This window comes from Neophocaena asiaeorientalis, unplaced genomic scaffold, assembly GCF_003031525.2.
Source record: "Neophocaena asiaeorientalis asiaeorientalis breed wild unplaced genomic scaffold, Neophocaena_asiaeorientalis_V1.1 scaffold319, whole genome shotgun sequence".
NCBI lineage: Eukaryota > Metazoa > Chordata > Mammalia > Artiodactyla > Phocoenidae > Neophocaena > Neophocaena asiaeorientalis.
The window spans coordinates 964,042-982,336 of record NW_020174103.1 but is presented as its reverse complement, the minus strand read 5'-3'; the positions used below and the strand labels follow the sequence as shown (position 1 = coordinate 982,336).

Genomic DNA, 18,295 nt, shown 5'->3' with positions numbered 1-18,295 from the left:
CGGGTCCAGCCGCTCTGTGGCATGTGGGATCTTCCCGGACTGGGGCACAAACCCGTGTCCCCTGCATCGGCAGGCAGACTCTCAACCACTGCATCACCGTGGAAGCCCTGGAAAAGATAGTTGATACGATTTCAGTTTTCTTAAATTTACCAAGGCTTGATTTGTGGCCAAAGATATGATCTATCCTGGAGAATGTTCCATGCGCACCTGAGAAGAAAGTGCAATCTGCTGTTTTTAGATGGAATGTCCTATAAATATCAATTAAATCTATCTGGTCTATTTTCTCAATTGTTTTGGGTTTGTTATTGTAGGTCTTTTCCTTCTCTTGTGTTTCCTGCCTAGAGAAGTTCTTTAACATTTGTTGTAAAGCTGGTTTGGTGGTGCTGAATTCTTAGCTTTTGCTTGTCTATAAAGATTTTTATTTCTCCATGTAATCTGAATCAGATCCTTGCTGGGTAGAGTAATCTTGATTGTCTTTGTTACTGTAAATATGTCTTTGTCACTGTAAATATGTCCTGCCATCTTGCTAGTTGTTTGGCATAGGATGTCTAGCACTGTACCTTGATGGTCCTTGAGTGAAGCTGGGTCTTGGTGTTGAGATGGAGATCTCTGGGAGATTTTTGCCGTTTGATATTACGTGGAGCTGGGAGGTCTCTTGTGTACGAACTTGGCTCTCCCACATCAGAGGCACAGCCCTAACGCCTGGCTGGAGCACCAAGAGCCTTTAATCCACACGGCTCAGAATAAAAGGGAGAAAAACAAAGAAAGAAAGAAGATAAAATTAAATAAAAAAGTAAAATAACATAAAATAAAATTATTAAAATAAAAATAATTATTAAAAAAATTTTTTTAAAGTAATTAAAAAAACAAACACAGAGAGAACCCTAGGACAAATGGTAAAAGCAAAGCTATAAATACAAAATCACACACAGAAGCATACACATTCACACTCAGAAAAAGAGAAAAGTGGGGAAAAAAAAATATATATCTTTGCTCCCAAAGTCCACCTCCTCAATTTGGGATGATTCATTGTCTATTCAGGTATTCCACAGGTGCAGGGTACATGAAGTTGAGTGTGGAGATTTAATCCTCTGCTCCTGAGGCTGCTAGGAGAGATTTCCCTCTCTCTCCTTTGTTCGCACAGCTCCCGGGGTACAGCTTTGGATCTGGACCTGCCTCTGCGTGTAGGTCGGCGGAGGGCGTCTGTTCTTCTCTCAGACAGGACTGGGTTAAAGGAGCAGCTGATTCGGTGGCTCCGCCTCACTCAGGCCGGGGGGATGGATGGGTACAGATGCGGGGAAAGCCTGCATCGGCAAAGGCCAGCATGATGTTGCACCCGCCTGAGGCACACCACACGTTCTCCCGGGGAAGTTGGCCCTGGATCACGGGACCCTGGCAGTGGCATGCTGCACAGCCTCCCGGGAGGGGAGGTGTGGATAGTGAGCTGTGCTTGCATACAGGCTTCTTGGTGGCGGCAGCAGCAGCCTTAGCGTCCCATGCCCGTCTCTGGGATCCGCGCTGATAGCCGCGTCTCGCACCTGTCTCTGGAGCTCCTTTAAGCGGCACTCTGAATCCCCTCTCCTCGCCCACCAGGTAACAAAGAGGCAAGAAAAAGTCTCTTGCCTCTTCGGCAGGTCCAGAGTTTTTCCTGGACTCCCTCCCGGCTAGCCGTGGTGCACTAACCCCTTCAGGCTGTGTTCACGCTTCCAGTCCTCTCCCAGCCCTCCGACCGAACCTCGAGCCTCAGCTCCCAGCCCCGCCTGCCCCGGCGGGTGAGCAGACACGCCTCTCGGCCTGGTGAGTGCCGGTCGACACCGATCCTCTGTGCAGGAACCTCCCTGCTTTGCCCTCCGCACCCCTGTTGCTGTGCTCTCCTCCGCGGCTCCGAAGCTTTCCCCCCCGCCACCCGCAGTCTCCTTCCACGAAGGGGCTTCCTAGTGTATGGAAACCTTTACTCCTTCACAGCTCCCTCCCACTGGTGCAGGTGCCATCCCTATCCTTTTGTCTCTGTTTATTTTTTCTTTTGCCCTACCCAGGTACGTGGGGAGTTTCTTGCCTTTTGGGAGGTCTGAGGTCTTCTGCTAGCGTTCAGTGGATGTTTTATAGGAGCAGTTCCATGTGTAGATGTATTTCTGATGTATTTGTGGAGAGTAATGTGATCTCTGCGTCTTACTCTTCCGCCATCTTGAAACTCCTGCTCGGCAACTGCATTGTTAATGGCTTCCCTATGTGGGTCTGATGTAAAGTTTAATAACGAGTGAAATAGAGGCTATTTTACAGAATGATCCAAAAAGAGGAATATGAAGGTAGTAGAAAGACAAAAGTCACCTACTTGAGTAGGTTAATTAATGTCACTAAATTTAATTTTAGTGACATTGGTAGAGGAAAATGGAATCATGATACCTTATTATCCTTTTAGGCCATATGTGCTTTAATATCTTTCTGTGGCTAAATAAACTTTAATATTGCCATAAATGAGACTCTGAAATTATATTTCCAAATAGATTCAGTTCTCTTGGTATGTTTAAAGTACCTTATTCATTTTTGACAAAATCACAATTCTGTGTTGTACAACAAAGATGCATCTATATGCAATTGAACAAGACTAAATTTGTTTATATGAGGATAGATAAAGATAGGAATTTGGTCATTTAAATTTGTTTTATTATATCTTCAATTTTACATGAATTTTTAGGCTATCAATTTTCCTGGAAATTTACTTTTAATATTATGTAGTATTTAAAGATATAACAATCTTTAGATCTGATGTATTAACATTTTTATTTGGGTAAAGTTAACCACTCTTACTGTAGGGAAATAGGTACATGCTCCCTGGTAAGGCTAATCTTGTCAAATGCTAAATTCCTAGCCTTTTTTTTTTTTTTTTTTAATGAAAGAAGTTGCTTCTTAAACACAGTGTTGTCCTTTCCTAAGAAATGTTGATGCCTTTGTCTAACAGTGTATCCTTAGCAATGTGTGAAAAATTGTCTGTAGAAATAACCTCCCGAGGTTATATCATGAAAACTAAGCAAATGTGTTACTAGTCTCTGAGGTCACAAGTGTGAGTCATGTTAAGAGGCTTCCAGCATTGATCTTCCAGCTTGCAGTATACTTCTTGCTCGTTGTTTTAGATTTTTTGTTATTTTTCTTTTAAGCAAATGATAGCCACAACCATGAAAAGACTTGAAAGACTGATGTTTAACAATAGTTTCTTGGATGACTTAAGTGTGAGGAAAAAAAATCTTAGAATTTTTTCTGAGAATTTTTTGAAAGATAAAAATTTTACAGGTTAACTGTTATTTATTGTACATTTTAATTATATTTTATTCTATAGTTATATTTATTCTTTTTATTTATTATTTATATTATTTATTATACATTCTTATTTAACTGCTCTTAAATGGGTCAAAAATAAAGAAGTTGTGTGGTAAGTTTGAAAATCTGCCTTCACTTACCCAAATCCTATTCCCATCACCAAAGATAACTGTTACTCATTCAAAGAAATTCTTTCTAAACTTTTTCTTTGCATATGCAATGAAAGAAGATTAGAAGTAAAGTTGAAAATATTTTTAAAAAATACATAAACAAAGCACACATTTTTAAAATAAAAATTGTGTCCACTGAAACTTTAACTTCACAATATTATGGGCATTCTACCCTATCTGGTTATAAAAGAGAATATAAAATCAATCTCATGTCATTTTGTTTAAGCATGGATGCATTTCATTCAACTTCTATTGATGTCACGTATGTTTTCCTTGCCTGAGGCCACAGTCAGCCCCCAAATTTTTCTTCTTTTAGGATTAGGGTTAGGGTTTTATTGCATAAAAAAGTTTATGCAATATTTTGGGGAAGGAAGTATTCCTGTAAGTCGAATTTATGACTTCAAAATATAGCCTATGCTTTATTCCTGATTTTAAGCAGGAATATCTAGTGTTTCATCAAGTATGATGTTTACAATTGGTTTCTGATTGATTCAGATTCAGGTTTACAAAGTTCTAATGTTATATTAGTAAGAGTTTTCACTAAATAATGCATGATAAATTTTACAAAATGCATTTTTAGTATCTTTTGAGGAGATTGTGTATTGTTCTTCCTCTAAATTATTAATATAGTAACTTGCATGAACATAACATATTAATTGGATATACTTCTTGATATTCAACACTCATTGCATTCTGAAACAAGCCCTGTTTAATCATGCTTTACTTTTGTTCATGTGCTGCTATATTTGATTTACTAACATCATAGTAACTCCATTTGCACTTGTATTAACAAATTAGTTTAGCTTGTAGATTTCTTTTTTAGGTATTATTCTTGACTGGTTTTGTTATTAGGGTTATGATGGCCTCATAATTTGAATTTCGATGAGCTCCATCTTTTTTAATGCCCTGGATAAGTTTAAATAACATGGAAACTATCTGGTCCTAGGATATCAGATAATATTTCTGTGGTAGGGAAAATAATGACTCCCCTTTCCCCCCAAAAAATCCATATCATAATCCCTGGAACCCTGGAGCATGTGAATATGTTACCCTATATGGTAAATGAACATTGCAGATATAATTAAGGTTAATGACCTTGAGAGGAGGATATTATCTTGGATTATCTATGGGCCCAAACTATTCATGACTAATTAAATGTGGAAGAAGCTGAATGAGGAATGGGTCAAAAACATTCAACTTGAGAAGGACCTGACCGGCCATTGCTGGTGTTGAAGATGGAGGAAGGGGCCATGAACCAAAGAATGTGGATGCCTCCAGAAGCTGGGAATGGCACTCTGCTTGCAGCCTTCAAGAAAACGGAGACTTTGGTCCCTTCAACTGCAAGGAATTAAATTCTGCCAGTAACCTGAATGGACAGGAAATAGATTCTTCCCTAGAGACTTCAGAAAGCTGTGCAGCCTTGCCAACTCCTTGAATTTAGCTCCATGCTGAACTTGTGACCTACAGAACTGTAAGATAATAAATGTGTGTTGTTGTAATTTTCATGGGTTAATAGAAAAGTAATATAAGTTCCTTAATTTTTTTTCCTTAAGTGAATCTATCATCTCATTATTTTTCAGTAGGAAAAATGGAGATATGTATTACATAAACATAAAAAGATTCACAATGGGCTGAGTTACACAATGAAAAATACAGTGATTTAGATGTAACAGTATAGATAGACATAATATTTCAACAATAGGAGGTTATAGAAGATAGCAAATTAGATACAATTTTCAAATAATTGGTTATTTACTTTTTACCATATAAATTAACTAAGGTTAAAAATTCATTTGTTTGTTTTCTTCATCAAACTAGCTTCACCTTTGATTTGGTGTTTTAAAATATTTTTGTTTGGTGCCTTCTATCATATATGAAATTGCAAAAAAATTAAAACAATTTGCAGATTTCTCTGAAAAATGGTGTACAACTTCTACTTAGTTACTGAGTCAGCTAGAAAGGTCTTTGAAACATCCATTTTCAGTTTTCTCAAGAAGAAATTCACCATGATTTGTTTTGAGTTATACAGTAACATTCCATGGACCCAAAAGTATACTCTGCACTTTTCAGGTTTTCAGAGGGTCAAAGTTAACTTTAGAACAACTCTGGTATGATTTTGGAGTTTTTTTTCAAGTGGAATTGTTTTTCAGTTTTACATACATCTACATGCATATGTTCCTTTAACTCACTAAAGTACTTTACGTGCTTGATCTCAGTTGACTGATGTATAGGGGTAAGTTACTTTCCCAGATTTGGGGGTTCAGGGCAGTTATGTGACTTTCCCACTATATGTCAGTGCAGATTCTGTCCCTGGCACTCTCAGTCCTCTTCCCCGCATCCTCTGGGTTTTCAGGTATGTTATTTTAATTTGCTAAACATTTTCCTTTTTTTTCTTGACTTGAAAAATGATATTTTTACAACAGCAAAATTGGTTAGAATATCTTCTTGGCTTTAATAAAAAATAGGAGATTGGGATTAACATATACACACTACTATATATAAAATAGATAACTAACAAGGACCTACTGTATAGCACAGGGAACTCTACTCAATATACTGTAATAACCTGTATGGGAAAAGAATCTGAAAAAGAATATATATATATATATATATATATATATATATATATATATACACACACACACATATATATATATACACACACACACATATATATGTATACACACACACACACATATATATATATACACACACACACATATGTGTATCTTCACTTTGCTGTACACCTGAAATTAACACAACATTGTAAGTCAACTACATTCCAACAAAAATTTAAAAAGAAAAAAAATGTAGAGATGACTTTAAGTGCAAAAGAGAAATGCAAGCAACCTGAAGCAACTTTGCATAGGGTACCAGGTAGTCTTCCTTCCTATGATAGCCCTGGTCTCATTCTGTAACTTACTATGTCAAACTGGTGGTACCTCTGTTGTCTATAAACACAAGTAGATCAAAAATATTTACCAAGGCATTTTCTATTAAAGTTATTTATCTTTGGGTAATTTGGGCCCAGTCCCATGTGAGTCCTTGTCTGTAGGCTGGAGAGAATAAATTCACCCATTATTACTTAGGTTATTTTTTTCCCCTTAAAGATGAAAGGGAGTAGTAAAACTGTATTAAAGTATTAAAGGGAGTAGTAAAACTGGTAATTTCCTTATTAAGGGTTTATTTCAAGTACTTGTATATTGGTTTCTTTTTGGTCTGGCAGCTATGATTTTGAATTACTTCTCTTTAGAGTTATCTTACCACAAAATAATCTTTTGTACATCATTCATGATGATCTCTCAGTTAGTGTGGAATTTAAAAAAATTGGAAAACATTGTGGACTTACATGTTTGAAGCTTTTAGCCATACTTCTTTCAGAAAAAATAGTAATGAAATATACTTACTATGTTTAAAAAGCAAAAGTTATTATAGTATTTTTTCCCTTTTAAAAAATGAAGTATAGTTGACATGGCATATTACATTAGTTTCAGGTGTACAATATCAATATACTATATTACTATTAGACATTTATGTACATTATGAGTTGATAAACACAATAAGTCTAATAACCATTCATCACCATACCAAGTTATTACAACATTATTGACTATATTCCCTGTGCTGTACAATACATCCCCACATCCCTGTGGTTTATTTATTTTATAACTCAAAGTTTGGGACCCTTAATCCCCTTCACCTATTTTGCTCAGCACCCCACCTCTCCCCTCTGCTGACCATGATTTGTTTTGAGTTATACAGTAACATTCCATGGACCCAAAAGTATACTCTGCACTTTTCAGGTTTTCAGAGGGTCAAAGTTAACTTTAGAACAACTCTGGTATGATTTTGGAGTTTTTTTTCAAGTGGAATTGTTTTTCAGTTTGTTTTTTGTATCTATGTTTTACATAGATATTTGTTTTTTGTATCTATGAGAATTTTTATGTTTAGTTTGTTCATTTGTTTTGTTTTAAGTTTCCTTGTATAAATGAAATCATATGATATTTGTCTTTCTCTGTCTGACTTATTTAACTTTAGCATAATACTCTCCAGGTCCATCTATGGACCTGGAGAGTATCTTTGTTTTTTGTATCTATGAGAATTTTTATGTTTGTTTTTTGTATCTATGAGAATTTTTATGTTTAGTTTGTTCATTTGTTTTGTTTTAAGTTTCCTTGTATAAGTGAAATCATATGATATTTGTCTTTCTCTGTCTGACTTATTTCACTTTAGCATAATACTCTCCAGGTCCATCCATGTTGTTGCAAATGGCAAGATTCCATTCTTTGCTTGTAGCTGAGTAATATTCCATTGTGTACACATACCACAACTTCTTTATCCATTCATCTATTTATGGGCACTTAGGTTGCTTCCACATCTTGGCTGTTGTAAATAATGCTGCTGTGAACAAAGGGATGCATATATCTTTCCAAATTAGTGTTTTTGTTTTCTTTGGATAAATACCCAGATATGGAAGTGCTAGATCATATGGTAATGTATTTTTAATTTTTTGAGGAACCTCCATACTCTTCTCCATGGTGAGTGCACCAATTTACATTCCTACCAACAGTGCACAAGTGTTCCCTTTTCTCCACATCCTTACCAACAGTTATTTTTTGTCTTTTTTGTAATAACCATTCTGACAGGTGTGAAGTGATATCTCATTATGATTTTGATTTGCATTTCCCTGATGTTTAGCGATGTTGAGCATCTTTTTATGTGTCTGTTGGTCTTTCTTGGGAAAATGTCTATTCAGGTCCTCTTCCAATTTTTTAAATGCATTATTTACTTCTTTTGGTGTTGAGTTGTATGAGTCCTTTGCATATTTTGGATTTTAACCCCTTATCACATATATAATTTGCAAATATCTTCTCCCATTCAGTAGGTGACATTGTCAATTTGTTGATGGTTTCCTTCTGTGCAAAAGCTTTTTAGTTTGATGTAGTCTCATTTGTTTACTTTTGCTTTTGTTGCCCTTACTTGAGGAGACAGGTCCAAACAAATATTGCCAGGACCAGTGTCAAAGAGCTTACTGCCTTTGTTTTCTTCTAGGAGTTTTATGGTTTCAGGTCTTACATTTAAGTCTTTAATCCATTTCCAATTCATGGTGTAAGAAAGTGGTCCACTTTGATTATTTTTCATGTAGCTGTACAGTTTTCCCAATATCAATTATTGAAGAGGCTTTCTTTTCCCCACTATATTCTTGACTCCTTAGTTGTAAATTAATTGACCATGTAAGTGTGGGTTTCTTTCTGGGCTCTTTTGTGCCAGTAGCACACTGTTATGATTACCATAGCTTTCCAGTACAGTTTGAAATCAGGGAGCATGATACCTCCAGCTTTGTTCTTCTTTCTTAAGATTGCTTCAGCTATTCGGGGTCTTTTGTGGTTCCATGTAAATTTTGTTTGTCATATATGGCCTTTCTTACGTTAAGATATGTTCCCTCTATAACCACTTTTTAGAGATAGGAACATTTGTTCATTTACATTTTTGTGTGTGTGTGTGGTACGCGGGCCTCTCACTGTTGTGGCCTCTCCCGTTGCGGAGCACAGGCTCTGGATGCGCAGGCTCAGCGGCCATGGCTCACGGGCCCAGCCGCTCCACGGCATGTGGGATCTTCCTGGACCAGGGCACGAACCCATGTCCCCTGCATCAGCAGGCGGACTCTCAACCACTGCGCCACCAGGGAAGCCCCTTTGTTCATTTACATTTAAAGTAATTATTGATAGGTATACTTATTGCCATTTGGTTAATTGTTTTCTGGTTGTTTTTATAGTTCTCTGTTTCTTCCTCTCTTGTCTCTTCCCTTTTGATTTGATGGCTTTCTTTAGTGTTATGTTTGCATTTCTTTTTATTTTCTGTGTATCTCTTACAGGTTTTTGGTTTGTATTTACCATTAAGTTCATATATAACAACGTATGTATATAGCAGTCTATTTTAAGTTGATGGTTGCTTAAATTGGAGCACATTCAAAAAGCACTACATTTTTACTCCCCCAACCATGTTTTATGTTTTTGATGTCATATTTTACATCTTTTTATTTTGTGTATCACTTAACTATTTTAGATATTATGATTTCACTGCTTTTGTCTTTAAAATTCATACTAGCTTTATAGTGGGTTGATCTACTACCTTTACTATGTTTGCCTTTAACAGTGAGATTTTCTTTCATAATTTTCTTGTTTCTAGTGATGACCTTTTTTTTTCTATTTAAAGAAGTCCCTTTAGCATTTCTTGTAAGGTTGATTTAGTGGTGATGAACTCCGTTAGCTTTCACTTATCTGGAAACTCTTTATCTCGCCTTCATTTCTGAATGATAACTTGGCAGGGTAGAGTATTCTTGGTAGTAAGTTTTTTTCCTTTCAGTACTTTGAATATATTGTGCCAGTCCTTTCTGACCCATAAAGTTTCTGTTGTAAAAGCTGATAGTATTATGGAGATCCCCTTGTGTGTAACTATTTGCTTTTCTCTTGCTGCTTTTAAGATGCTCTGTTTAATTTTTGATATCTTAATTATAATGTGTCTTTGGATTCATCTTATTTGTGACTCTCTGTGCTTCCTGGACTTGGTGTCTCTTTCCTTTGACAGATTAGGGAAATTTTCAGCCATTATTTTTTTTTGAATATATTCTCTATCCATTTCTCTCTCTCTTCTCCTTCTGGAACCCCTATAATGCAAATGCTAGTATGCTTGATGTTGTCCCAGAGATCCCTTAAACTATCCTCATTTGTGTGTGTGTTTGTGTGTGTGTTTTGCTGTTCCTATTGGGTGATTTCCACTGCCTAGTCTTCCAGATCACTGATTCTTCTGCATCCTCTAATCTGCTGTTGATTCCCTCTAGTATATTTTTCACTTCAGTTATTGTATTATTCTATTCTGATTGGTTCTTTCTTTTATTTTCTGTCTCTTTATTGAAGGTGTCACTGAGTTCAACCATTCTTCTCCAGAGTTCAATGAGCAGCTTTAAGACTGTTACTTTGAACACTTTATCTGGTAAATTGCTTATCTCCATTTCATTTAGTTCTTTTTCTGAGGTTATGTCTTCTTCTTTCACATGGAAGGTATTCCTTCATCTCTTCATTTTGCCTAAATCTCGATGTCTGTTTCTATGTATTAGGTATAACAGCTACATCTCCTGGTCTTGAAAGAGTGGTCTTATGTACAAGATGTCCCATGGGGCCCAGCAGTGCAGTCCCCTCTGTTCACCAGAGCCAGGTGCTCCTGGAGTATCCCCTGTGTGGGTCACATGTGCCCTCTTGTTGTGATTGGGCTGTGATTGCTGCAGACACCCTGATGTGCATGGCTGGCCCCCTGGAGTAGGAGCTGCTTTGGAGGGGAACTGGGGCAGTCTGCTGGGTATGATGGGGTGGGAGCTGCTTTAAAGGAGCTAGCCTGGGCAGGTCCTCTGGGGAATGCTGGGCTGGGATGCATGGTGTTAGCTAGGTTGATGGAGAATGACAGAAGTGGTGCCCACCTGCCCCCCCAGGCCAGCTAGGTAGAATGAGAGTAAAAAAGAATGATGCCTGTCAGTGCTTCTGTCCCCAGAGGAAGTTCGACCAGATCCCTGTCCTTCCAGCACCTGCCATAAAATTAGTCAGTGAATCTCCTTCTCCTATGACCCAGATACTTTTTAAGCTGCTGTGTCTGTGCTGGGATTTGGAGTGAGTGTAACCCCGCTGGTTTTCCAAGCCAGACATTATGGAGTTCATCTTCCCAGCGCAGGGCCTCAGGCTGGGAAGCCTGACATGGGACTCACACCCCTCACTCGCCAGGGGCACCTCTCCAGCTGTGATACCCCTCCTGCTTGTGGGTCTTCACAATGGAGATGTGGGTTCTAACTAGACTGCTTCTCTGCCTCTCGATGTGTGGCCTTTTCTTTTTGTTCTTAGTTGTAGAAGGTCTGTCCAGCTAGTCTTCAGGTTGTTCTCAGAGATGGTTGTTCCATATGTAGTTGTGGTTTTGGTGTGTCCATGAGAGGAGGTGAGCTCAGGATCTTTCTAATTTTCCATCTTGATCCTGGAACCCCACAGTAGTATTTTTCTATAATCAAAGTCAGCCAAACATGAAGAGGCAAGGATAATGAATGAGGGGCAATGAAAACCTGTTGGTGTCTCCCAGTGGGAAGCCTTAGATTGCCAAAGTCATCTTGAATATAGTGTAAACTTTGGGGAATGAGGTAGACATAGGCAAGGTGGACAGACATGTTTAAAAAAAAAAAAAAAGATATCCTCAAAATGGAGGAGGACAAATTTTGAGACATGGAAAAGAATTGACTTCATCTATTTTGTAACTTTCAAAGGTCAGGGAAGAGCTGTGAAAAGTCATGAAAATTTGTTCATTTTAGTCCCAGCATTGAGCTAAGTGCTTGTGAGAGCTAATTCATATAATGTAACAACCCTAGAGCTAAGTTCTGTTATTTTTTCCCCATGTATAAGATGGGGACACTGAGATTCCAATTTAAATAACTGGCCTGGAGTCAATCAGCACGAGATAATTGGCTAGCTGACTCCAGCATCTAAACTTTTAACTGCCTCTTCTATGCTCTTTATTAATAATGAGTGTAATCTTTGTAGCTAATAAGAATGATACTTTCAACATATGTGTTTTGTATTCATTGCATCTTTAATAATGAACAAGTCACTTCTTGATATAATAGAAGAAAACATAATATGCTTCTAGTATTTTGACAACTGTATGATATTAAATATCTCTACAAGTGTGTAGAAAGGTTGAAATTTTTGATTTAAAAATACCATTAGTTGATTAGATTTGTTTTAAGCACATTGAAATTATTGCGTTACTTAACAGCAGATTTGATCCACGATGCTCTAATTTCAGGAGTAAAGTATTCCATTGCATGTGGAAAAGTATAGAGTGATATCCTGTCTTTTCTAAGTAATGCATCATAGACACATTTCCTTCATTATAAAGTGGTCTCTAGGAAATAGGGGCCAAACCCTTTATTCTAAATTATGCATTTCTGTTTTTAATGACTCCTTTGTTATACAACAATGGTTTAGTGGTTACAGAGAAGCTTCTAGAACATTTTCTCATGCCAGCATTCTTTCACCACAACATTACACAGGATTTTCCATTTGACTTTCTGCTCTTCCTCAAATCCAAACTGAAATCACAGAAATGGAGGAAATATGTCCCTTTATTCTCACCAGATGAAATTCTTGCTTCTGTCTTTATTTACACATGTTCACAGTTGCCTGAACCCAAAACCACACAGGCCGAAAATGAAATATAAAATAGTTTACTTGGAAAAACATTTACCCTATGAAGTAACTGTTGCTAAATACTTTTGGATCAACAAACTGGTAACTTTCAAATGGTTTTGAATAATATTTCTACTAATGTAAAATTGGCAAAGTTTAGTCAATTTCAATGAATGTATTGGGAACCCAGGAAAATATTTTCTAGGAGAATTTTATTAACTAATATAGCTCTGAGTGATTTCAGTTCTTCTGGTGAACCTCTCTCTCAACAGTTTTTTATTCCATGCATGCTCATGGCATTATATTAGTTTTGCCAGAAATTGCTTTTATAAATCAGTTTTACATTTTGTTTTTCAATATTATATAGTTTTATGTATTTTTTGCTTGGTATTTATAAAATATTTAGTAGTTCTTGGTATAGTTGGACCTAGAAGACATTATGACTTTTTTTCATGTCTATGACATCTATTCATGTTTTATTAACTTATGAACACAGGCAGTAGGAAAAGGAATCTATTTTTCTCCTAATCTGAGATCCCCCCAAATACTCTCAATATCGGATATGTTGAAATAATGTAAGATTTGTGGCTATGTCCTAATGAAGACCATGCTCAGAGTTAGCATTATTCAGATAAAAGGTGTTAAATCAAATTTAGGGAGTGACCCGGGTGAGGGATGCTCTCAAGATCTCCTGGGAAGTGAGGCCAGGGCACTGCTTGGGCATAATTTTATTTTTCCCCAGAGTGAGAATATAGCCTTGCTGACAGTGGGATTGGCTGCAAAAACAGGAGTAACTAATTCCTACTAATATAGATCGTGTAAGAGCATAGAAACTTGAATAGGGTTGAAACCTTAAGTACAAAGAGTTCTGTGCAGCACGAAATTCAGCTTCTCAGGTCTGAGAAGTATCGGGGCAATTGCAGGATCACTTTAGAGATTCTTGGAGCCAAGCAACACGGCATTGACACAGCTGCAGAACCATGTATGGCCACCTTGTGTCTGATAAGATTCTATAGACAGATTTTATTTGAATTTTATTTAAATTCAGAACTTAATCATTATGGTGAGTTGGTATGAGTGTGTATTTGAATGGGAGTTGGTTCTGCGTGGTTTCATGCCAAATCATGGTCTATTGAAATGGAAGCCTTTATTTTGAACAATATTGACTTTGATTGTGTTGACAGTATGCATTTTCTGCCTTAGAAAGGATACAATTCGTTTCACTCTGTTTTCTTTATACTCGTAACTCAATTATTTACTCTCGCTTTATGTTTAGAGTGCTGATAGGGTATTCTGTGCTCATGTTTTATAATGTTACTTTAAATTTTTATATCGTTTTATGTTATTCTCTAGTTAGTATGTTTATAAAGCAACCAGAATGCTAGTCCCTTGTTGATGGGCTTTGCTCTCATACAACTTTTCTCTGCAAAGGAGGTAATGCCATGGAGAACTAATTGAGACAAATAGGATCAAACTGAATTCCAATTTATCATTTAAGTTTGGATCTTAAAACTAGAACTGTGTGCCATATCTTGCACCGTAATTGTGGCTACCACATGGACCAGTATTGTATTAATAGTCAAGATTTGCAAATCAAAACAATGGCAGACTTTCCCTGTTGTTGAAGATACTTGATCTAGTTGCCCTGATTTACTGAGTACCACTGCTGTTCTTCGAAAGCCCTGAAGATGCAGAGAGCTTTCAAAGAAATACTGATGGTGCCCAATTTCCCTGTCATTTGAATTTCCTTTTCTGCCAAAGTCAATACATATATATATACATAAACAAATGTTATTCATTATTTCAATTGAAGTATCATCAAGAAAGGAGCTAAGAAAAATGAATAGGAAATAAAAATTAATTAGTACCATCTCTGTTTGTTTGGGGTGATAAATGATCATTTTGGAAAATGCAGTGAATGACAATAGAACTGCTTTCCCATTATTAAATGTGCTCATGTTATTCTCAAATTCAGACAATTAGCATTAATTTTCTCTGAATCTTGCTAGAGAACTCATACATTTGGGCTCAGCCATGTGAAAGAGTTCTCTATTTCTTTCTTTCTGTCTCTCTACAAACGGGTCTGCATATGCTCCACAATTTTATCAGCAAGGGAATCATTAGGAGAAAGATTGCCATATCTTATACAAGGAGTTAGGTTCCTGGGTGTTTCAAGGCTCAATTTGGAGGAAATTATTTAGTTTCATTAGTTTTCAGTTATGGTGGTGAGACTATGAGGGCCTTTGGAACTGTTGTACTGAATCTGAACTCCTATGATTTGACAGTCTTTTTGCATTAATCATTATAAGTAACATAAGAAAGTGTTCAAATGAAATATCCTTCTTATTTTATCACTTATGTTGGTCTGAAAGAAGAGCCAAGATTAATATCTTCATAGCTTCTTTTTTTTAAAGCCAGTATTTAAAATTTTAAATATCAGATGTATAATAATAAATCTCATAAATTTTTCTTTTCCAAAATTTGATTAATATAAGTAGTGGTTTCATGTAGTCAAGAGATATGTTTGATGATTTGCATTATTTACAAGTTAAAACTCCAATTATGGCCTATTCTTCTTTAATGATACAGTCTAAATTTTTTAAATTAAAAATCTACTTTATTTCTTTTTAGGGAATCCCAGGATTTCCTGGAAACCAAGGATTAATGGGACAAAAAGTAAGTACTAATGAAAGTTGAAAGATTTGGGCCTGGAATCTGATTATGAAAAGGGCAAAGTGGTGATGTCTCTTCACATAGAATACATTTTACCACATTCATGGCAACAGTTAATGGTTCAAACATGATATAATTTCAGAAGCTATTATTTTGACCTTACAATTTGTTTTTGTTGTTGTTTTATACAGATATGAATTTGGATTTACATACATGCTCTCTATTTTACTTAGTTACTTTCTATCTTGTGCTCTTAGACCATACTTTTGGGAAAATTGTACTACTTACTAAACTGTATTTTTAGAAATTCTTTTAGTACAAATACTTTGGTTATAAACTGTCAGTTTTTATTCAATTACCAGTATGTTTTTGAGAGAGGATTTTGTAGAGTATACAATTCAAGATTGATGATTATTTCCTCTTAATACACTGAAATTTTTCTACTGTCATCTCCTGGCTTCCATGGTTCACTATGAAAAATCTGCTCTTGTTCTAATCATCATTCTTTTGTAAGTGACCTGTCCCTTCTTTGGGGATTCTTTTAAGGTATTTTATTTGTTTTTAGTGTTCTTAAAACTCACTGCAATGTATCTAGATATGGAATTCTTTTTATTCATCTGGGTGGGAATTTAGTTTGCTTCTTGGCTCTGTAGAATTATTTCCATTATCTCTGGAAGACATGAGCTGTTAATCTCCATGCTAATTCTCTTCATCTTCTGCTCTTCCCTCTTTCTGGAATTCTAGTTAGACATATTTTATTCCTTTTAATTTTGTCCTCTACATCTCTAAATTGCTTACTTCCATATCCTTGATTCTTAAATTCTGGTTAAATTTTTGGGATATATTTTCCAGTCTATTTATTCTCCCTTTACTGTGTCTAATCTGCTGTTTAAGCCATCAATTGATTTTTTAAAAAATCTAAACAATCATATTTTTCATTTCTAGAATTTCAAATTTTAATAACATCTTTTTATTCTTTTTTTTATGGAAGTATAGTTGATTTACACCGTTGTGTTAGTTTCAAGGGACAGCAAAATGATTCATTTATATATATATATATATATATGTATATATATACACATCCCTGTGCTATAACATCTTTTTATTCTTGATAGTCTAGTCTCTTGTTCTATCTTCAGTCCTAGTAGTCTTTCATGATTCCATTCTTTCATTTGTAAAGATTTCACATGTAGTTCTGAATTCTCTTTCTAGCCATTCTGACAGCTGCAGTTCATTGTTATTCCTCTTGATTCTCAGTCTTGTGGTTTTCTGCCTCTCCTGTCTTAATTGTTGATGCTGAGCTCATTGCTTCATCCTAGTTAGTGGGCGTCCTGTCAGCCTAACTGGGTCATGGAGAGCCTCCTGCTGGTAACCACGGGTACGATTTCAGTGCCCTTTGAGGGTCCTGAGCCATTGTAGGTACTAAAGATTCCTGCCCTCTCCCCATAGCTGGCCCAGTGTTCAGTTTCTTAAAAGCTGAGCATGTCCCCTCAGACACCTCCAGCCCTCTTGTTTCCTGCTGCTCAACTTCTAGCGAGGTTTCTGCACACTTCCAAATCCTCATAATCACAATCATAACCGAGAGTATATTTTATTAAAGTGAGGGATCTTTGAAGACTTCTCCTGCTTCTCAAAGAGGATATTCTTTCCAGGGTTGTTGTTCTGGAATCAGAAAATCCCTTGGAGCATCAGGTCAGCCACAATCCCAAAATCTGAAGTCTAAATGCTATTAAACTGTGTCCTAATTTTTCTTAATCTGTACTTACTATCATAGCTCTTAAATTATGGTAAATAAGAAATTTTTTCACTTGATTTTTTTCCCCTCTGTTGTTTCACCTCACCAACAGTGTGTGAACTGCTAGGTCTTCCTTTGAAAGAATAAGAGTGCCGCTCCTGATTTCCTAATGAAAATATTTTCCTTAATAATTCCACAGACCCTAGGCCTACGTCTTTAAGATGTTAGATTCCTGATTTTTTACCTTGCATTGCTTCGTCTTACAATATAGGAAGGAAAGGCAGACACATTGGGCTGATTGATATTGAGTTTTCATTTCATAATGCTTTCGTAGGAAATTTCTAAAGATGAATTGATACTCTGCAATTTTAAACTTGATCTGTATTTGATTTTTAGGGAGAAATTGGGCCTCCAGGACCACTAGGAAAAAAAGGAGCTCCGGGGATACCTGTATGTTAATGTCATTATTATTACTGGGGTGTTTGAAATATTCTCATTATGTACCAGAGGTTCTTATTCTGAAATTCACAAAACTGGTGGGAGGATTCAGCAATGAGAATTTTGGGATCCACAAATTCCATGCATTTGTATGAAAAAGATTATGTTCATTTTTCTAGAGGAGTCTAGATTTCTTCAGATTCTCAAAAAGTTGGCTACCCAAGTAAGGATTAAGAACGCTTACTGTAGCTATACCAGAAAACAAATATCCTAGCTAAAAAAAATACTGAGTACCATGGGAAGATCTAAAACTCAATAAATATTCTTTGTTATTTTTTAGAAAATTTACAAATTTATTACACTAATGAGGGAGAATATATTCAGAACAGGTAGTATAGGAAGATCCTAAATTAGTGAACAAGTAATTTTGGAAGTTTGGGGAGTAAAGGGACATATGAGTATGATATTAGAAATTATGATAATCCTATGGTGTATAGGACTCCATAAAAAATTTCTAAAAGTAAATTGTTAGAAGCAATGTGTATTTTAATCTATGAATCAAATTGCCTGTGATACTTTTTTTTAAGTAAAAAAAATGGACAGTTTATGACCTTTCATTTAATTATGTAAGTTAAAAAAGCAGATATTTTACTCAGTGAAAAGATTTGATAAGATTTTGGTGAAAGATTTGAATGGAATATTCTTCCTCTACCTCCATCATCAAGACCAAATTATTTTTTCAT

The 18,295-nt window shown here is 36.1% G+C and overlaps 1 protein-coding gene across 1 annotated transcript in view; it reads left to right on the top strand.

Moving 5' to 3' along the window:
• The window catches only part of COL21A1 (collagen type XXI alpha 1 chain), a 122,524-nt gene that overhangs the window by 86,507 nt on the left and 17,722 nt on the right, over positions 1-18,295 (top strand). The window contains exons 17-18 of the mRNA XM_024754688.1: positions 15,338-15,382; positions 17,511-17,564. Coding sequence (XP_024610456.1) covers positions 15,338-15,382; positions 17,511-17,564 — 99 coding nt within the window. The remainder of the gene's footprint in view (positions 1-15,337; positions 15,383-17,510; positions 17,565-18,295) is intronic.